At 40.3% G+C, this 22,423-nt stretch overlaps 1 protein-coding gene across 1 annotated transcript in view; it reads right to left on the bottom strand.

The window, feature by feature from the left end:
- Window positions 1-5,908: 5,908 nt before the first annotated feature.
- Atp12a (ATPase H+/K+ transporting non-gastric alpha2 subunit) overlaps window positions 5,909-22,423 on the bottom strand; it is a 28,213-nt gene continuing 11,698 nt past the window's right edge. Inside the window, exons 8-22 of the mRNA XM_077792967.1 lie at window positions 22,061-22,259; window positions 21,792-21,901; window positions 20,237-20,371; window positions 15,831-16,023; window positions 13,490-13,665; window positions 12,649-12,785; window positions 10,632-10,782; window positions 9,742-9,910; window positions 9,499-9,653; window positions 7,850-7,973; window positions 7,514-7,659; window positions 6,934-7,067; window positions 6,684-6,785; window positions 6,166-6,257; window positions 5,909-5,937 (exon numbers count right to left, since the gene is read on the bottom strand). Coding sequence (XP_077649093.1) covers window positions 5,909-5,937; window positions 6,166-6,257; window positions 6,684-6,785; window positions 6,934-7,067; window positions 7,514-7,659; window positions 7,850-7,973; window positions 9,499-9,653; window positions 9,742-9,910; window positions 10,632-10,782; window positions 12,649-12,785; window positions 13,490-13,665; window positions 15,831-16,023; window positions 20,237-20,371; window positions 21,792-21,901; window positions 22,061-22,259 — 2,052 coding nt within the window. The remainder of the gene's footprint in view (window positions 5,938-6,165; window positions 6,258-6,683; window positions 6,786-6,933; window positions 7,068-7,513; window positions 7,660-7,849; window positions 7,974-9,498; window positions 9,654-9,741; window positions 9,911-10,631; window positions 10,783-12,648; window positions 12,786-13,489; window positions 13,666-15,830; window positions 16,024-20,236; window positions 20,372-21,791; window positions 21,902-22,060; window positions 22,260-22,423) is intronic.

Below are 22,423 nucleotides of genomic sequence, written 5' to 3'. Positions count from 1 at the left end.
GATATTTGTATGGGGATTATTTTGCTACTGTAACAAACTTTGGGCATTAGGACTTAACCTTTAATACCCAGCAAGATGAACTAAAATGCACATATAATAATGGCTAGACAATCTGAACTAATGTAAGGGGCACCGATTGCTTCTCTATGCATACTTTCTCCTTCCCCCACCCCCCACCCAGTGAACCTTCAACCTACCCTCCAAGACATCAAGTTCAACAATTCCATTCCCCTAAATGGCAACCATTCCTATGTAGTAACAAAACATGGGCTTTAGCTCTCTACTTTTCCCATGTGTTGTGCACTTTTAAACATCTAGAAACACTAGATGTTCCCAACAAAGACTTAAGTTAGCATTTTTTTAAATAATGAAAATTTGGGGAAGGAAGGCATAAATTGATCCTCCATTGATATAAGAGGGGCCTGCTTATATGAAAGGAAACCTTTGAGATAGGAGGAGAGCCTTCCATTAGTAGAGGTAATGTTGCTTCTGGATTGGTTGGGGTTGTAAGCAGGATGAGATGGGGAGTTGATGGGATTTGAATTAAGATTTTAACATACCTTCAAGAAGGTGAAATGGTCTTTTGTTCTTAGCCTGTAGCTTGGTTACTGGTTAACCTCTTCCAACTCTCCTCCCCTCCATTATCAGGTCCTTGCAATTAAATTTAGGAATTTCAGAATTTTTCTTTTATCAGAGGCATGCACTGGAGATTCTGGAACACATCCCTCATGGATAAGGGGGACTTCTGTATTTTCTTCAATGTCTTCTTTCTCCCATCTTGATCATGATGTGGTCAGTCAGGGTAGTGCTTAGCCTTTTGGAGAATTGAGTTGAACATGTCTGGAATCATCTACAGGTGATCTTCCTTACAAAATTACTCCATAGGAATCTGTTTATCCAGTTTAAGGTACACACAAACACACACACTTGCTCACACAGCCAGCTGCCTTTCCTAGTGGTTCCACATTCTTCACCACAACCTAGGTGAAATCATGGCTATCCTGGATGATGTACTCACCCCTTGCCTCCATTCTTCCTCTATCCTATGCAGAGGCCAAATTAATTTTAACAAATCAACTGTGATCAGGACCCTGCCTTTATGAATCATCTTCAATAGCTTATTTCTAATGAAATCCAACTGAATCACATGTTCTTTGAGACCTATAAAATGCCTCCTATTTTCTCCAGCTTCCCATTGCTGTTCCTGTTTCTGCTGGGTCATACTCTGTCCTCCCAGAGCTTTGAGGCATGCTCTCTCCTTGTCCTAGAATTCTCTCTGCTCTTAGCAGTGGCTGCTCCTGAGGTTGGATAGAAAAAATAAGGATAGGTAGAAAGAAGACAGAAATGGAAAGACAGACCATAGCTTTAAATCTAAAAACTCTATGAATGCCTTTGCTTTCAATCCCCAGACCTGTTTTCCTCCAGGCCTGAATCCTTAAAAGGTCTAGTAAATATTAGAGTACAGTTAATTAGTGCCTGTATACTTTGTTAGATTACAGGAGGTATTTTTATTTATTTTATTTTTTGAGGTACTGGAGATGGAATCCAAGGGTGCTCTGCCTTTGAGCTTCATCCCCAGCCCTTTTAATTTTGAGACAGAGTCTCAGTAAGTTGCCCACACTGGCCTTGAACTTGAAATCTGTCTGCCTCAGCCTCCCAAGTCACTAGGATTACAGGTGTGTGCCACCACAGCCTGGCCAGAATGTATTTTTAGACTGATTAAAAGAAGCCTAGAGAACCCATGATATGGGTATTGTCCAAGTGTTATATTTTTACTAGATAATGTTAACCTGAAGATTTTGAAAAGAACCAGACCAGTAGGCGTACTTTGTGCACCACAATCAAAGGAATCCAGTTCATTAGGCTGATGCCACCCCTTATGAATTTCCTGGTCTCTGTTTTCTTTAAAAGAAGCTGGAGGCTGCTGAAGCAGATCTAGCTCTGGAGTGCCTGCACTCCCTCTCCTCTTGAGTATATATCCTGCTTTTGTTTGTTTTTCTAAATAAATTTCCTCCCTTTCCTAAAAAAACAAAGCAAAACAAAAATTTCTTGTTCCTCTTCTTAGGCACCCTGAAATTCCTCTCTGTGGTATAAGTCAATAACCCTCTATGGCTGAGTTGAGGTCTCGATTTCCTTTCGGGAACCTCTTCCATTTATACTAATTCTCATTTGCCTCTGGAATAAGGGCTTTCCTGACCATCCTTTTTAAACAGGCTTACTCACCTCCAACCGATCCTATAACTATCTGAGCCTTGTATGTCTTTGCCAGATTCTTTATTACAGTTTATCATATTTTCTCCTGTTCTTTTACTGGAGCGCTAGCTTCATGATACCTTTTATCTTTTTTGGTGGTGATGATGCTGGGGATTGAGCTCAGAGCTTCAGCACATGCTAGATAAGCATTCTACCATTGAGCTAACTCCCCAGTCCCATTCTGTCTTGCTCCTTGCTATGTTCTAAGGTTATACAGGAGCACTTCCTACATCTTTGCTGAATGAATGAAAATCTCTTATAATTGACAGATCTTTCATATCCTAATGTCAGACAAGATAAATGTTCTTTTTATTATTACTGTTGGGAAAGTAAATTGGCATAGCTTATCTGAAGATAAATTTGGCAATGTGCAATGAGAGCCTTAAAATGTTTTTAATTTCATTTCTGAGAAATCTATAAAAAATAATTGGAGATGTGGTAAAAGATTTAGGGATAAGGTTCAGCCTTTTAAAGAAAGATGAATAGTAGAAATACATTTATATAGTTAGAACACTCTCAATATAGTATACCACAGAGTCATTAGCATTCTTTCTTTTTTACATTTTTCTTCCGCTGCTGGAGATTGAACCCAGGGCCTCATGCATACTATGCAAGTCTCTACCACTGAACTACACCCCTGGCCCCATTAACATAATTTTCAATGTTAAATAAAAAGGCAGAAGAATATATTTAAATTTTGCCTAAACATATGCATAGGAAAAAACCCAAAGAAAGAACTATTCTTTCATTTATGTATAGTAACAACTAGTGAAATTCATGATTTTAATTTTCTTTTTACTCTTGTTTATTGCATATTTTCTTTCTATTTTCTCTTCTCCTTCTCCTTCTTCTTCTTCTTCTTTTTTTTTTAAAGGAAGGATCTCTGTTGCCCAGGCTGGCTGGGAACTCCTGGAACAATCCTCATGCCTTGGCCTTCTGAATGTTCCTGGGAATATAGGTACACACCCTTCCAAATTTTCTTAAGTGAGCTACAATTTTATAATCAGAACAAACAAAAAGTTTTAAAAAGTAAATGTGGGTTGGGTATGGTGATACATGCCTGTAATCCTAGTGACTTGGTCAATCCTCAGTACCAACAAAAAAGTACATGTGTATAAATTAAGTCTTTATATCTTTGAGTTACTTTGCCACACCTAGGTTTAAATTAACTTTATTCTTCTTGGTACTGGAGAGTAACCCAGGGGTGCTTAACTATTGAGCCACATCTCCAGTCCTTTTTTTAAAAAAAAAATTTTATTTGAGACAGGGTTTTGCTAAGTTGCTTAGTGCCTTGCTAAATTGCTGAGGCTGGCTTTGAACTAGTGATCATCCTGCTTCAGCTTCCCACTGGGATTACAGGCATGAGCTACCATATCTGGCTTATTATTTTTTTTTCTAAAAGCTAGTCCTTTCTGTAGTAATTAATTACTATACCCTGAAAACAAAATAAAACAGAACCCTAAGACAGGATTTTATCTCCTTTTTCAGTCTGCAACTTCATAAAGCTACTTGTTATACGCATCTCATTTATGGGATTCCTTAAGTTCATTATTTGTTCATTTTACAAATATTTTGCAAGAATAGGTAACTGAACATATAAAAGTAATTCTAGATAGAGTTCCTGCTAAGAAGCTTCTTCAAATTTAAATCTTTTTAAGCTTACTCCTATCCCAAATAAAGTTTTCTTTCTCCTTCCTTCCTTCCTTCCCTTCTTCCCTCCCTCCCTCCCTTGATTGAAACTAGGAGTGCTTTAACAGTGACCTACAAACCCAGTTCTTTTTATTTTTTACTTTGAGACAGAGTCTCACTATATTGCTGAATTTGGCCTCAAACTTCCAATCCTTCTGCCTCAGCCATTTCCTGACTTGCTGGGATTACAGGTATGCGCCACTGCACAGGCTCCAAGGTAAGTTTTATAGTTTTGTGCCATGTTAATAACCTCCTGCTGGCTCTGGCAGGACAAAGAGCTGCCAAGTGTTACAGGCAACCTGGCAGGAAAAAGAAATGACAAATTATTCATAGCTGAAGCCTGGAAAGCCTTAACTGCGTTGTTGGAACTGGAATGAGGCAATCCTACACTGCCCCAACTACCCTGGAAAGGGTTTCCAGCTCACTGAACTACTAATGGGAGATTAACCTCACGATAATTGTGGCTGAACCTAGAGATTAAGAGCCATGAGAATGGTGACATTATTTTAGCTTAATGTCACCATTAACACACACAATACACATTGGACATTATAATCTATTTACATAAAATTAAGATGGCTCCCTTACTTCTTTCATGTTCCTAAAAGTGAATCATGAGAACATGTGTTTCTAAGTTTCCCTTTCCCAGTTCCAGAGCTATCAGCCTAGAGCCATCAGCAGCAGATGCCCTCCTGTCAAAGACTAGGGGAGAGACCATTAGGAAAGAGTTTAACCAAATGTAATTTTTAGGTTCAATCAAATCAGTTAGTTCTGGGTATGTGATGGATGAAAAGGCTGTGAAAATGACTTTCCCTAGGGTGCCACTGCTGAAATGAGTCTCGACTAAGAGTTGTGGGCAGCATGGAAGCACAGGCTAGAGTGCAAGTATATGTAGAAAATGTTCAGAAGGAAAATCTTACCTTCCATGGATAAGTAAAATGATTGGAAAGAGCGAGAAAAACTAAATAAATAAAAGGAAATCACATTGCATCTTTTTTGTGTTCTGTGCTCTGCATCCTAGAAAAACTCAAATTAAATTAGAACACCACAATGAGATCTAGTTTTAGAAAACATTTTTTACTAAAACGTCAGGCCTCTTCAGACCTGTTAACATGATGTGAGTCACACATGAATATATCTAAATTACAACCAAAACATGACTGACATAAAATCATTGCCAGAGAGTCTGGAGGCTGTTTTTTAAGAAATAAATATTACTATTTAATCCACAGTGGTCTCTGCTGAGGTTTAATCCTGGTAAATAAAGTTCCCTTTGATGAGTTGAGAATTCTGAGTTAAGATATACAAAATGGACTTGGAGCTTTGGTTTGGAGGAGATGATAGAGAGGGTTCTGGGTGGGACATGAAAGGGCTGAGAAGGTGACAGGAGGCAGGATAGGGTGACAAGGCCAGGGAAATGGTCACAAACTGAAGGAGATCTCAGAGTCAAAACTGAGGTCATCTGTGCTGCTGTGATGTATGCCTGCTACCACTATGACCTCCCACAAACATTCAGCTAAGTTAGCCTTTTGCGAGCATGGTGACCATGAGCCTATGTTCTTGGTAGGATTCACAGAAATCTCGGAAGGGGGGTGTCATTGTGCCTTTATAGGGTGAGTGAGTGAGGTAATCCTATCCTGGTTTAAGGCAGACCCCAGCAGATACCGGGTTACACTAGACTATTTAACAGTGAACTTTATATACATATAAACATGTTTTTCCTTATACCACTACCTAAAAGTTCACATATTTTAAATTAAGGAGATTGAGATAGAGATGAAAATTCTATATAAACAGTTGAATCAGATTTAAAGTACAAAACATGAGTATGTTTCACATAGTTTCTATATGAAAGTCTCTCTTGAGATTTGATGATGTCTGTACTGCAAGAGATCTCCCAGTGAGTAGCCAGAAGATGAAGAATATTCCCAATATGCTATTGGGAAACTTGGAGAGTGATGTGGTCTTAATAGTACATGTTCTTATCCCACCAGCCTGTAGAGGTAGAAAAAATAAATAAATAAATGGAAAGCCTGTGGAAAGAGGTATAGAGGTTAAAAAATCATATTGCTGGCCCAGAGGTATAGCTTAATGGTAGGGAGCTTGCTAGCATGCATGAGGCCCTGGATTCAATCCACAGCATGAGAGAGAGAGAGAGAGAGAGAGAGAGAGAGAGAGAGAGAGAGAGAGAGAGAGAGAGAAGAAAACCACATCATTACTCACTTCCAGGGTAGAGCCTGATGAAGAGTTTTCGCACTTCATCATACACCCAAATCAAGATGGCATGTGGTATAGCCACGAACCAATACTGAGGCCTGAAAACAGAGAGGAGGAAGATGAGCCCTAGTTTATTCGAAGGGATAGTCCAGTCCCTGGCCAATGAGTAGGGCAGCTTCATCTTCATTTTCCTTACCTTACTAAAAAGAATTACAAATCCACTGAATCATACAACATAGACCTGGAAAACTCCTTATTTAACCTTTACTATGACTGCTAAAAGCAACATCTGCCTTTGACACAACCTGTTGGATGAGGGTGGAGATGACTTAGTGAGGCCTGAAAAACCCATTTCTTCTTTTGGAAAATAGGTAGGTCAAGGGCTGGGCTCTTAGAGCATGGAATCAGTTTGACTTCTTTGGAAAGACTTTATTGGGAAGAGCTGGTGAGAATCCTAGTGTTTGTTTAGAACAACTTAGAACAGGGGCTGGTTCTTTGCTCTATGCTGTTAAAGCCAAACTCACCTAAGCGTAGTAAAACTCAGGGCTGTGACGCTCCCAAGGCCATAGGACAGGATCAGTGCGATGATGATCTGTGAGGCGATTCCCACCCAGATGACTTTATTTCTGCAACACACACAAAAGCAAATGGATTCTGAATTCCAGTGGCTCCATGATCATGTACCCAGCAGATCATGCCACTGGAGTCAGCACCTTGTGCATTACAGTCTGGCCATAGGTGGGTTATATATATGAGGTCAGGGACAGGAAGTACCTGAAGAGCCCCTGTTGGAAGATAGAATTTCTCCGAGTTTTCCTGATGATCAGATCTGCTATTTGCTGGATCATGATGCCAACAAAGAAGGCTGTGTATCCTGTCCACTCTAAGTATTTCCTCTGGTACCTTGTCTGTCAATGGGCAGAGAAAGATGAGATGTGAGGCCTTGAGGGGGAATTTCAGGGGGATTCCACTGCCCTTCTATAAAGCTTGACTCCTTCCCCAAACTCAGCCAGATTGAGGGTGGACGACCTCCTTGTGTTTGGAAAGAAATATCTTTTTCCTTGAATCAGGTAAATAGAAAAAGATAGAAACTTATTTGGCCCAACTGTTGGACTAGTTGTACTTGTGCACCATTGACAACTAAAAAAGCAAACTTTTGGTTTAGTTTGAGAAATGTGGCTAAGTCTCAGCAATGGCTAAACCAGTGTCAGTGAGGAACCACCAACACTATTAACTAAGCAGCTTCTAAAATTTGTTTCAAGGCTGTTTGGGAAAATAGAGGTTCTATCTTGGTTCAGGAAGGGCTTTGGAAGGAGGTAATAACTAAGTGATGATGGCAGAGCTCTCAACTTACCCATTCCTGTCCATAGCTGTCTTCTAAGTCATTCATATCATCTTTTTCCCATTCTACCCGTAGGTTAATGAGAGAGGTGGGCCAAAAGCCTTCTTGTGCATAGACAGTGAAATATACAAGGAAAGCTCCCAGGGCTTGCATGAGACCTGAAGGAGTGAGAGATACAGACATATGATGACCTCAGAGAATTACCTTGCTTGTCCTGGGACTCCTCTCAGCCTCTCTTGCCATCCAACCCCACCCCAAAGGAAAAAACACATTCTTCCTGTGCTTAGGACTCAAATGAATTCTCTAGGGAGGGCCCTGTGTGACAAGGAAGAAATTCCCTCATCATACCAATGTGCAGGTAAGAGTAGACGGCAAGTTGCTCGTTTACCAATCTGTCTTTCTTCTTGTGGCGAGGCTTCCTGTTCATAATGTCACTTTCAGCTTTCTCATATGCCAAAGCAATGGAGGGAATCTAAAGGGGGAGAAGGCCCAGGAAGCTTAATACTGGAATGAATGCTCTGTCTACCCATAAAGTGATGGTAATAGCTATGGCCTAGCAAAGGTAGGGATCTGCTAGATGGTGGTGGTGGGGATGTGGAACTAGTCCATTCAGGGTGTAGGCAATAGAGGCAACAGTTGGAATTCAGACTGTATGGTTTTAAGAAGAGCTGGCTTTAAAAAATCATTCTATTTTTCATCATTACATAATGTGTTCTAAACAATGATTATTATAAATAATAATCATTGTTTAATATTATAATTAGTTCTAAATAATAGTTCTAAATAGTAATCATTGTTAAATATTATAATTAGTTCTAAACAATTATTATTATAAATCATAAACTACTTTTCATCTCCAGGGACAATTTCCTGTACCACCTTTCCCTCTTTGGTGTGCAGCTAGATCCCAAAGCAATATGCTAGAATATTGGTCCTCTCACAGGTCCCACCACAGTGGACCAGTTAAAAGACAGATTCTTGGACACCATCTCCAGACTTCTTGATTTAGGAAGTCAAGTTTTGGATCAGAGAATTTGCATTTCTAACAAGTATTACACTTGGAGAACCACTGCAGTAGAGAAAAATGAGCAAACTTAAAGGGCTTGGAAAATGATCTATCTACTGTGGGGACCTCGACTACCCCCAAAGGTAAAGACAACTCTAGTTTCTCTGAGATGCAGGTATTATACTTGAGTACTATATAGAATGAGATGGGGAAGGAGGCAATTTACAGGCCTATTTTGTGTTGTGCATCTAGCTTTTTCTCTGTTTCTGTTTCTTCTTGTCTCAGTAAGTCAGACTCACATAGGGGACTTTCACAAAGCTTTGTTTAAATGGATACATACTAGAAGATGGGAAGATTTAGGTGGCAGTATTGTTGGATAAAGCTTTATAAGTCTTAATAATTGTTCCTTTGTACTGTGTGTATAGATAAAGAATCTGATATGGAAGCCCCTTAACTAACAAAGACAGGAACTGTTTACTTGGGTGGTTATTTTACCTTGCCCAAATAGGGAGGGACATGGACTGGATCTGATCAATGGCATAATTTTTTGGAGGGTCAAGACTCATGTCTTTTTTGGTGAGAGGTGCTCTACCACTAAGCTACATCCCTAACCCCAAGACTCTTTTCTTGAAAAGTTCTACAAGGAGTAAAGTGGTATTTATTTATTTATTTTGGCTGGGGTTGAATACAGAGCCTTGTGCATGTGAGGCAAGCACTCTACCACTAAGTTACATCCCCCAGAGTGAAGTGGTTTTAATTTCCAAACACTTGACAAATGTCCTAAGTCTCTTGCTTTGGAGTGTGGTCTGTGGACTAGCAGAACTGGTGTCACCTGAGAGCTTGTTAGTAATGCAGAACTTCAGAACCCATTGCAGGGAAGTTTAAGAGCACTGACTATTATTGTCTATCTCATGGCCCTTGAAAGAAACAACCCTGAACTTTATATCCCCTGGGGCGGTTATCAGACTCTATTCCTTTTAGTGCCACTTACAATGTCTGTGCCCAGGTCAATGAACAGGATGGTGATGGTGCCAATGGGAAGAGGGAGCCCAACAATGATGTAGATCAAAAAGGGGCAAAGTTCAGCAATGTTCTTGGTCAGGGTATACGCAATAGTCTTCTTTAGGTTGTCAAAAATCAGGCGGCCTAGACAAAGATGTCTCATTATAGGACTTGCTTCTAGTCCCCGAGGCAACTCCAGTCCTTGGGAAGACACCCCGAGACTCTCACTCACCTTCCTCCACTCCTGTGACAATAGATGCAAAGTTGTCATCCAGCAAGACCATGTCGGCTGCATTTTTGGCAGCATCAGAACCTGCTATCCCCATGGCAATCCCAATGTCTGCTTTCTTTAGAGCTGGAGAATCATTTACTCCATCTCCTGTCACAGCAACAACTGCATCCTATGGGTACCCAGTGAAAAAACGAGACAGAGTAGGTCTAAGGGGCCATAGGAGGAACAAGAAAAACATGGCCTGCCTTTCAATTTGAGCTGTAATGAAGGGTCCATTGGGAAGAAAAATAAAGATGGGAAATCTCAGAAACAAGATCAAGGAGCTCCAAACAAGGTGTGTTTACATGAAAAAACAAAACCAAACAAAAACCAATATGTGTGACAAGTAAACAGAGGTGTCTTGCACAGTTGGCCCACCATACTGGTGGGTTCCATATCTGCAGATTCAACCAACTGAGAATAGAAAATATTGGAAACAGAACATGCATGGAATCTTTTCTTGTCATGGTTCCCTAAACAATATGGTATACAACTATTTTCATAGCACTTACATTGTATTTAGATATTTGAAGAAATCTAAAGATTTAAAGTATATGGGAAGTATGTAGGTGCAAATGAAAAAAAGTCCTCAAGAATCCCCAGGGATATTAAGGCATGACTGTATCACATATTTTGTGATATATTTTTACACTTCTAAATTTTCTACATCCACACCTACCACAGTGCAAATGCCTGGCTGTCAGAAACCCCAGGTACTCATGATAAAATGCAGAGAGATGGAGAATATGTGGCCATGAGAGGGTTTCCAAAGAGGACAGGGTGTCAGCCCATTTGATCTCTGCTCTGCATTTGCCCATGGACAGGATGGGTTTGGTCAGTCATCCACCCACCTGCCTCTGACAACCCTCCACAATGATCAGCTTCTGTTGAGGGGATGTTCGGGCAAAGACAATTTCTGGGTAGTTGGCTAAGAGCTCATCCAGCTGTTCTGGGCTCATATCCTTCAGCTCCATGCCAGTCACCACAGCAGCTTTAGCATCCCTACAAGGGCCAGAAGAAAGTAAGTGAGGCACAAAGCCAGATCTTAGGTTGAAACACTGTTATGGGTAACAGTAAGCTTCTTTAATGTCATCACATAGAATATAACATCTCTGACACTTGATGTCTAGTGAGGTCTTACTGATGATAGGTACTAGGGACACTTTGGTCTCCATTTCAAAATAGTAAACTGAGGCTAAAAAATAAGGCCATTTCCTGGTATCCTAGGAATCAAATGCCAAGTAGCCTTTTCTTTGCAGGAATGGATAGGAAGTGGTGCTTCATGGGGTTGTGGGCAAGGAAAAGGAAAGTAAAAAATCTGCCTGTTCAGGGTGGTGGAGTTCTTCCTTATAATGAATGAGGCCCTGGGTTTAGTTCCTAACTCCACAATAAATAAATAAATTAATAAAATAAAAATAAAAAATGTGTCCTGAAATTCTCTTGTATCAATACACATAGGTAATAATTCTTTGCTGTTATTTCAGGTTTATAGAAGGCTACTGTGTGCAATGTGCTCTGTAGGAGGAAGTCTTTTTTTTAGTTTTAGGTGGACACAATATCTTTATTTTTATTTTTATGTGGTGTTGAGGATTGAACCCAGTGCCTCGCGCATGCCAGGCGGGCGCACTACCACTTGAGCCACATCCCCAGCCCCAGGAAGTCTTCTTTGAGCAAAATTATTGTCTGCTGACTATACAAATAAGGTTCTGCAGGGCATGGTGACATAAGCCTGTATCCCCAGCTAGATATTATAACAGGGATTTAAAATTTTTTTAATTTGAAACTGAGTCTTATTAAGTTGCTGAGGCTGGCCTCCAACTTGTGATTCTCCTGCCTCAGCCTCCTGAGTGTCTGGGGTTACAGGCCTGTGCCAATGAATCTGACTTTAGGGATTCTTGATTATAAATATTTGACTGTACCACTCCTTAGCTAAATTCTTCAGGAATTTTCTACCATGGTCCTGGAAGACTCCAGAATTCTTAACTTGAATTGTCAGGAAGGCCAGTGTGTGTGGCCTGAGTGGTTGAATTTTACCTCCTCTTGGCTCTCCTCCCCAGCCTACCAAATGGAGACCCTATACCTCCACTGCCCCAAGGAATGCACAGATCTTCCTTGTAGGAATAGGCATCTCTCACCTCAGTTTCTCTTGACTGAAACTCCACATTTTAGCCTTCAAATCTCAAATCTGCCTTTTTCTTTAAATTTATGTAAATTTTTAGTTTTTCAAAGTTTGTTTTTCCCCTCTTGGTGCTAAATACTGCAATTCTAGCACTTGACTCAAACCACAAGTCTACATAACTGCTTGTAAAAAACAACAAGGTAAGATGGAAAGGAAAGAATGTTTTCTTGCCCTTTTACAGCTGCCAAACTATATTATTATATCTTCATAAAGTCAGAGGTAAAGAAGGGGATAAAATAAAACATTCACAAAAGTATTCACTTCATTCTGCTGTTCAGTGTGGCAATTTGTATGAAAATGTATAATCCTATAATTTTAATTTTTTGAGATGAGGTCTTGCTATGTTGCCCAGTCTAGTCTTGAACTCCTGGACTCAAGTATACTCTGAGGTTTATACAATGATAAAACTGCATTTCTTAGAACTTTTCCCTGTTGTTAAGCTACACATGCTATATTTCATTGAATTTTGAAATTTCAGACAAAGAATACATCAAGGTTCATTCTCATGGTATCGATAGAGTGCCTGGCACAGATACATAATAAAAATTGAAATGAATGAATGAATATGTGAATTATAGATCAAATCAGTCCAGCATTACCCTGAGACAGTGTTTGGCAAAAAGGTGATCTGCTCCAGAACCAAAAAAGACCCCATGGGTAAGAATTTGTGATATTGGTTCTGTGCTTACCGTTTGTCAACTTGCTCCACAGCAATGTTGAGGCGTTTTGCAATGTCTTCCACTGTTTCACTGTTGGCTGAAATAATCCCTACACTCTTGGCAATAGCTTTGGCTGTGATGGGATGATCACCTGTAACCATAATAACCTAGAACACAGATAACAATGACTTGTGGATAATGAGGAATTTGGCTGGCCAAAGTAGGGACAATGGTTCCATGTCACCTACTCTGCCAGGACTAGGTAGAATATTGTTAGCAATAGTATTGTTTTCCCTATGGACAATTTTGATCTAAGATACAAGTACTATGAAGGACACACGGATCCCATTGAGTCTACCTTTGCTCCTGGGCTTCTTAGATTTCTTCCTCTGACATTGGAGGACACTCTTCTACTTCCATGTCACTTTATTTGTGAGGAGGCCTATAGATGTCTATTTGAGACAGCCCTGAGCAGCTTCAGCAGTCTTGATACTAATATGGTAGTATGGTAATAGAATTCATATTTTGGCTTAAATATCATGACAATAAATGGATTATGGAGGCTAAACCTCAAGACTAGTAAAATCTTTTATTATCTATCATGGTCTAGGGCAAGACATGGTTAATTCATGGCACTGGGAGATTCTTCTTGCCATAGTTTCTGTGGTGGTTCATTCCACATAGATACAATAATTTTGCTTTTATGAGATAGTTACTGAAATCTGAACACAGTGAAGATAGGGACTCAAAAAGGGGGCATTATGACATTTACTTGAGTAGACCTAAATACTGACCATATCCTACAACAATATTCTGATAAAGTGTTGCAACATAAATGGAGGGCTTTTTGAATCAGGAAAATAACTCCCACCTTGATCCCTGCACTCCGGCATTTGGTAACTGCATCTGGCACAGTAGACCGAGGGGGATCTATCATCGACAAGAGCCCCACAAAACAGAGGTTGGAGGTAGGAAAGTTAATGGTGTCTATATCAAATGAGTAGGTTTCTGGAAATTTGTCTGCTGGCAGGTAGAGATGACAGAAACCTGGAATGGACATGAATTTGGAAGTCAATGAAACTGGATAAGGAATGACAAAAGGAAAGGGGGCCTGGGGGCATGTAGCTCAGTGGTAGAGTGTGTGGGTTAAATTCTCAGCACCAAAAAACAAACAAGAACAATAAAAGGAAAGGGCAAACATGTCCATACATTCTCAATCCTTGACTACTTTACCAATAAAGTAGTCATATACCAGAATCATTTAAATCCTTCAATTCCATAATATATATTTTCTTTAGGAAAGACACATTTCATTCAAAAATAATTTAGTGTGTGTTCAATTGGTTCTATGCTATGTTCTAGAGATATAAAGACCAAGACAAATAAAATGGATAGCATTTTATTCTGATGTCTCCATTTAGTGGGCCAACAGAGCACTAAAGAGACAAATCATCAAAAGACATGCTATGGATTACAGAGTAGAGCAACACTTCAGATATCTAGAGAGTCAGGAGAGATTTCCCAGGGGTTGGCAGGCCATTTTCTATAGAGAAACCAATACATGCTACTGCACAAAATGAGGAAAGAACTCAGGGTGTCAGGGGAGTGTTAAGAAGTCTAGTCCTTCATTAAGATAAGTACAAGAGGGCTGGGGTACAGCTCAGTGGCAGAGTGCCTGCTTAGAATGTGTGAGGCCCCACATTCAATCTCAGCACCACCAGCATGCGCACTCGCACGCACACACATACACACACACACAGTACAAGAGAAAAGCCATTAGAAATGGGGTAGACCCATCCTTGTCTCCTAGGCATTAGCCTGTCTCAGGTTGGGGTAGAGAGGCATTCCTGTATCTGGTGACCTATATTTGGGTGACCCTCTCCTTGGCTTTTACACCAAATTAGTTCTCAGCATGGCCCGCTGCTTTACACACTTCAGTAAACCAGACTTTGAGTGGTCAAACATGAGGATCTCAGAGTGACTCTATCAGATAGGGACTAACCCTGTGTTGAAAAAATTACTTGGTGCTGTGGGTTACTGAGGGCATACTTAAAATATACAAATGAGCTGTTAGTGATTTATCTGCTTTACAAACTCATATACCTTTTAGAAACACATTCCATGGATTCCACATCTATTGGTAAGCATTTTCCTGTGATTAATGAACCTTATCCTTCAACTGTGAGCTTCTGTTTCCTTGAATTCATCATTATGTGGTTCTGAACAGGAGGTGCCATTGGGTCAATCCATGATTCTGACAATGAACCACATTGTCTCCCATGAAACCCCTTCATTTACCACAGTGGCTCTATTTTTAAGGTTCCTTCCACCACTAACATGTCCTATCTCAGTTACTGGCATTACTTTTAATCCGACTTGCAAAATGGAAGGCTAAATCATTTTTTGTCAGTATTCTTGTCTAATCTATTACTAAATCTTAACCACTCTGCCTCCACGAAGGCTCTGGCACCTGACCTCTCCTTTGCATTCCTGTAGCCTTGCATCAAATTCCCACCCCCTTTTACCTGAATGAGTACAGTCACCTCCTGTTGAGGTTTAGGTCTCCTTACTACCACCAAAGATTATCCTTAAGAAGTATTGTTAACTCTAACCAGCTCCCCCTTGCTTCAAGACTAGGGTGTTCTTTACTCACTGCAGGATAAAACCCCAATTCTTTGCAACATATTCAAGGGCTCCATATCATGATCTCCAATCTATTTTCCAGCCCTTCTTCACATACCTGCACCATCTCATTTACCCTGCAGGTCTGTAGGAATTGGGTAGCTTCATCCTGCATGCATAAATCCTATCTCTTTCTACCTCTGCTTGGCCTTTGTTGTTTCTTCTACATGGATACTCTCCCCCACCTCTCTGAATACCACCATTCAAGGTCCAGTTTTGAAATGTGACTCTTTCCATAAAGTCTTTGATTTTGCTTGTCTACAAGTGACTCCATTCTCCTTGGTGTCATCACATTTTTATATGTTACATCCTGTTTATCATATATGTGTATATTTTTTGCAGTGCTGGGGATCAAACATGAGAGGCAGTGTTTCACAAATGTGCTCTGCCACTGAGGTACAGCCCTAGCCTTTTGTGTCCTTCTTTATATGACTATATGACCCATGTGATACCACACTACTGTTAGCTCATGAGGCCGCCTATTCCATACCTCCTGGGAGAGGGACAGGGGTCCTATGGCCTGTACTCACCCAACACACGCTCGCCCAGCCCACCCAGCTCCATGTAGGCTGTATGGAATTCCGCAGCAGTGCTTTTGTCCAGTGGCTGCTCCTGACCATTGATCATTATAGTGCTGCACTTCTCCAAGATCCTCTCAGGAGCCCCTTTCATCACCATGAGGAAGCGCTTGTCGTTGGGGTCCTCTGTCTCATGTATGGAGAGCTGGGAGGTCATGAATTGTAAGATAAAGCATCTTTACCATGGCTCTTCTGATTTTTGATAAAGCATCTTTACCATGGTCATGTTAGATAAAGCATCTTTACCATGGTCATGTTAGATAAAGCATCTTTACCATGGCTCTTCCAACTAATAATAGGACAAGAAGGGGAAACACACTCCTTTCTTTCCATGTGTCTTTAAAGTATAAAGGAGGGAGAGGAATAATGACATCCCCAGGCATATCCTATCCTTTTTATTTTTGTGTTCAATTAATATGCAGAATCCTAGACTTGACCCTGGCTCAGAGGGGCACAGTGAGTTGGATTCCAAACTAAGTGAAGCTTGTCTTTCAGACAGACACTGACTGCATTAAGGAGGCCAGATGTGGCTCTCCTTCTGGAACAAGCTCTCCCAGGGAGCTCTTGAGAGTCTGAAGTTCAGAGTCTCTGTGTCTTACCATCTTTCCTAGCCTCTGGTGAGCAGATAAGTATCTTTCAGACCTGAGCTCTGGGAGCAGCAGGAATTTTTTTTTTAATTTATTTTTTTTGGTACTGGGGATTGAACCCAGAGGTACTTTACCACTGAACTTCATCCCTAGCACCTCCACTTTTGGTACCGGGGATTGAACCCAGGGGTACTTTACCACTGAGCTATATATCCTCAGCCCCTTTTTTATTTTTGGTACCAGTGATTGAGCCCAGGTGCACTTTACCACTGAGCTACAACCCCAACCCTTTTTATTTTGTATTTTGAGACAGGATTTCTCTTAAATTGCTTAGGACTTCTCTAAATTGCTGAAGCTGGCCTTGAACTTGTGATCCTCCTGCCTTAGCCTTCCAAGTTGCTGGGATTACAGGTGTGTGTCATTACCCCCAGGTTATCCCCATCTCTTTTTATGTTTTATATTAAGACAGGGTCTCACTAAGTTGCTTAAGGCCTTGCTAAATTGCTGAGGCTGGCCTGGAACTTGTGATCCTTCTGCCATATCCTCCTGAGTTGCTGGAAAATTATAGGTATGTGCCACTGTAGTTGGCCTCAGGAAACTCTGCTCCCCAAGCCCCAGGTAGCTTTTGAAATTTGCAGTCTTTGGTAGAAAATACAAAGAAAAATGCTACCATTTTGAGTTCAAGAATTGATTCCACATCAGTAGATCTTGGCCTCAGAGATAGTAAAGATGAGTTCAATTGGAAAAAGAAAGGCAAATAGGTTGCCAGCTTTTAAAAATTATTATTTTTCCTTGTGGTCAAGTAAAGACATTAAAACAACAGCAACAGCAACCAACCAACCAAAACCCAACCCACCCCAACTCAAACCAAAAAATACTCCCAACTATTATCACTGTCATTTCCCAAAAGATGTGGCAGGGTGGGTGTTATAGTTCACTGGCAGAGCATCTGCTTAGCATGCACGAAGCCCCAGGTTCAAATCTTAACACTGCAAGCAAACTAACAAAAAACCCTAAGGCCCTGAGCACTATTTTTATCACCATGTGTGAAGGTGGAAACTGAGATTCAGAGAAGGTTCAATGATATGCTCAAGTTCACATATGAGTAGGTACTGGGCTGGCATTTAAACCCAAGCTAGCAGGTTCTAGAGTACCTGTCCTGAATCATGGAGGATGTAAAGAATAATCTTTTCAATTATATGCATTCATCTTTATAGAAAACTATGAAGCATTTTCTTAATTTTCCAATGTGCCCTAAACAATATCCTCATGGAGTAGGGTGTGGTGTAATCCCAGCAACCTAGGAAGCTGAGGCAGGAAAGTCACAGGATCATGGCCAGCCTCAGCAAAGAAACATAGTAAGGCCCTAAGCAACTTAACAGAGATGATGATTTAAAAAAAAATTCTCATGGACAGTCTGTTTGGAGTATGGCTATTCCAAGATCAATAAGATACAGATTTTCCACTTTCTTTGCTTCCATTGAATGATACATATAGAACTCCAATGCTACAATGACTAAAGCTCCGTATACAGTGTTGCACTAATGGCCCCCAATATTGACCTGGGCTGACCTTTACAGTGGGAGCTCACATAGGCCCTCTTCCCCCTTTCTGGTCCCAGCTTCACTTTCTACTCCAATGTATTATACATGAGGCCTCATGGAACCTGCTCTCATTTCTCATGGCAGAAAATGCCTTTGCTGTGGTAGATGGCACCTCAGGAACATTCTGAGTCTTATTTCTACTTAAAAGATCACCTAGCCTTGACTTTTCCAGGATGGACTACCTAGCCCCGCTTGAAATCTTGACTCTGGCCCTCTCTAGCTGTGTTCCAATCCTTTATACCTTAATTTCCTCATCCTCTACTTACCTTGTAAAGTCATTATGAAAATGAATGATTGAATACATGTAGAAATTAGCACAAACTAGCTACTAGTACTGCTGTTATCTTATGATCATTACTCCTTCTATTTTCACTTAAGTTTCAAATAAGAGATAATTTTCTGGCTTTAATATCATACACATTTTTGTTAGTTGTCTAGTTAGCTAACCATGACTAGCTACTAGCCACAAAGAAGATGTTTGTGACACAAATAGTTCTTCATCAAGCCTAAATTTCATCCAAACAAAGGTGGATAGATAATCATCAGAAATTTCTATAAACATATGGTTATCCTATTCATACATAGTATGCCACACAATGTGCCACACAATGATGTTTCACTCAGGGAGAGACTACATATATCATAATGGTCCCTTAGATTATAATGGAGCTAAAATTTCTTACTGCCTAATATTTTTACCATTCAGATATGTTTAAATACACAAGTACTTACATGTGTTGGGGTTGCCTACAGTATTCAGCATGGTAACATGCTTTACAGGTTTGTAGCCTAGGAGCAACAGGCTCTACCATATAACTTAGGTGTGTAGTAGGTTTGTGTAGGTATACTCTGTGATGATTGCACAATGATGAAATCATCTAACAACACATTTCTTAGAAGATTGTATCCCCATCATTAAGCAACATATGACTACTTCACTGTATACATAAAACCCAAGTATTGATCCATCCATCTTGGGTTGGGATTCTCTCATGTGTAACAGGACCTTGGGGTACAAAGAGTCATTTGTCTGAACAGGATGAAGATGGCTGATGAAGATGGCTGATTGTTGGCCATCCCTGGAGTAATGTAGAACAATTAAACAAGGATGGCCAAGTTTTTCCTGAGCAGTGGTTAGAAAGAAAATACCTACCAGTGGCCTATGGGCTAGAACCAGAAAACAATGTGACTAGTCATCTGAGGAGTCTTATTTTCCTTAGGGCAAAGCCTATGTGTAGTAGAAAATGCATGGACTTTGGAGTCAGACTTATCTTTAAGGGATTAATTTCAGTACTCCCTGGGATACCAAAATCCACAAATGCTCAAGTCTTTCATATAAAATGATCTTGCCAGGCATGGTGGCACACGACCGTAATCCTAGCAGCTTGGGAGACAGGAGGATCGTCCAGCCTCAGCAAAAAGCAAGGTGTTAAGCAACTCAGTGAAACCTTGTCTCTAAATTAGAAAATACAAAATAGGGCTGGGGATGTGATTCATTGTTTGAGTGCTACTGAGTTCAATTCCTGGTACCCTCCAAAAAAGAAGATCTAGTATTTGCATAAAACCTATGCACATCTGCCCATTCTCTGCACTCTAGATGACTTATACTACCTAACCTAATATACATGTTAAGTAAACAGCTGCTACATGCTATTGTTTTGGGAATAATGACAAGACATAGTCTGTGTAATTTTTTTGTTCCCAATTGTTTTTGATCCATGGTTCATTGAATCCTTGGTTGTAAAACTTGAGGGTATATAGGATCTAGTAAGGGTACTAGTTAAGCAATAAATGTTAGTTTTACCCACTTTTCCCATCTCTCATTGATCCTTTGTGTGTATCCTTTGTGCAAAAGGTGGAAATGGTGTGTGTTTGAAACACACACACACACACACACACACACACACTTTGTAATATAGATGGATCATTTACAGAAGCAGCAGACCCTGATCATGTCTTTGCCTTTCTGTTTTTCTCTATTTCAGGGAAAGTAAGGAGGCTAACAAAGGAACATTGACTTGGGCTTACCAGATGCTCTGACCCTGAATCCCAAAGACTATTTTTAAAAGCAGATATCATTCAAATTGTGGGTTAACCAATGAATACATGCAAGTAGAAGTGTTGTTGCAGTGATAACAAATATTGCCAGTTGTGAGGAAAAACTCACCTGAAATTTGTTTGTAGAGTTAAAAGGGATTTCAGCTACTTTGCGGTTTCTTTTTCTAATTTCCATCACATCACCCAAAATGACCTCTGAGAATTTCAAAAGAGCAGTTTCTGAGGCATCTCCAACCACGACTTTCTGGGAACCAAAAGAAATAAATATTTACAGCAAATTCTCTGGTTCTTGTGTGACTGTGTTTAATGAACCTACATGCCTTTAGCACATGAACTAACATGTCTCTTGACTAAGCTTACCATCTAGCTGAAGAGAAAAGGCTATCATGTGACCATCAATAACTGAATCAAGACCATGGTAAGAGTGTAAAACAGTGCTGTCACCTACCAGTACTAGAAAATTTCAAATAAGTGGGAGCTTTATGAGGACTGGAGGATTTGAGCTATACCACAGTGGACAGTGAAGGTTGCATTGTGAGTGTTGGAGGTACGGTTGGACATAGGAAGGTGTGGCAAGATTTGGAGGTCCATGAAAGGCAAGCTGAAATCTAGACTCAAGAAGTAGAAAATAGGGAATCACAGGAAGATTTTTAGCAAAGTTAGGTGATGATACATTCAATATTTGAGGAAAATTAGAGGCATGTGAAAATGAACAGCATGGGAAGGAATTAACTAGAATCAGCAAAGCCCATGAAGAGGTTGGTCCAGCTATTTAGATGCAAGGTATTGTGATAAACACACCAAAAATACGAGAAAGTGGAATAATCAGTGAAGAAAAGTTGGCAAATGGAAAAGCCAGGAAAACAGATTCAGTGGCTCACTGAGATGGAAAAGAGAAAAGAAAGAAGGGAAGAAGTAAGAAGGCAAGAGAGAGAAGGAAAAGGGGGAAGAGGGAGGAGGAGAAGGAGAAGAGAATGAGGAAGGGAGAAAGATGGGGAAAAGGGAAAGAGGAAAAAAGAGTTTTATTTTACTTTATTTTTTATTTATTTGCAGAATTGGGAATTGAACCTAGAGGCATTTTGTCACTGAGCTATATGCCTCTTTCATTTTTAATTTTGAGATAGGGTCTCACTAAGTTGTAAGGCTGGTCTCAAACTTGTGATCCTCCTGCTTTAGCCTCCTGAGTTGCTGGGATTACAGGCATGTGCCATGGTGCCCAGAGTTTATTTTATATTTCAAATATTCCAATATTCTTGGCACTCCATTTGCCACCACATTCTAGTCAAGCGGACATATATTAAGATCAGTCCCTTTATTTCCATTCAATTACACTTTAAACTTTAGTGAATGGCATTTATATAATAAAAACAAAACAAAACTTTGTTTATTTTCACTTAGCTTGTAAAAAAGTTAGGAAAGCAACTTAAAGACACGTTCATTTTCTGGAATAAGAAAATTTTCAAAAGGTCCTAAACCAGTATCCTGAGATCATCTGTGATTTCTCATAACTAGATAGAGTGAAGAAAACTTTATGTCTGTCTATGAGTTGGGATCTGCTCTCACTAGTGCAAACTTCACACAGCTAGAGAAATTATATCAAGTGCCCAAGAGAACAGAAAAAGTGATCTTGCACTGGCTTAGACCAAGAGCTGTAGCAGCTTTACCTTCATGATGGGGACACTTTCTTGTCCTGGTCTGAACTCAGCTCGATTACACAATGTTATTATTTTGGATAAGGAGGCCCATGTTCCAGAGCTTTGGTCAAAGGCTTGGTCTGGAACACAGAGAAAGACCAGTGGTCACTGTGAATGCTGGGCCTGTCATGCCCAAGTCACACCCTTCACACCCTGTTTGAGACTGGCTGCTATCCTCAGCCAGTCCCTCTGCTTGAGTCTATGGATTTGGGTCTGAATAAACCCTCTAGAAAACTCACTTGATTGGTTTTCACTTGTGTCAGCCACGAAGATCTGGTTGTCGAACCACAAATGGGCCACCGTCATCCTGTTCTGGGTCAGGGTTCCGGTCTTGTCTGAGCAGATGATGGAGGTAGAGCCGAGGGTCTCTACTGCCTCTAGGTTCTTCACCAGGCAGTTCTTCTTGGCCATCCGTTTTGCTGTTAGTGACAGGGTAACCTTAAAGGAAAGAGCAAAGGAGGCTTTGGGAATAATCATTTTGAATTCAGGTTCAATCACAGAAGTTAGGGTATAATTGGGATTTTAGGAGAGAGCTGGAAAATTTTTAGACCAAAGATATAGTTGGCAATGCAGCAAGGTTTATCTAATGAGTTAAAAACTAT

The sequence above is a fragment of the Urocitellus parryii genome, chromosome 2, assembly GCF_045843805.1.
Source record: "Urocitellus parryii isolate mUroPar1 chromosome 2, mUroPar1.hap1, whole genome shotgun sequence".
NCBI lineage: Eukaryota > Metazoa > Chordata > Mammalia > Rodentia > Sciuridae > Urocitellus > Urocitellus parryii.
This window is presented reverse-complemented; position numbering and strand designations above follow the sequence as displayed.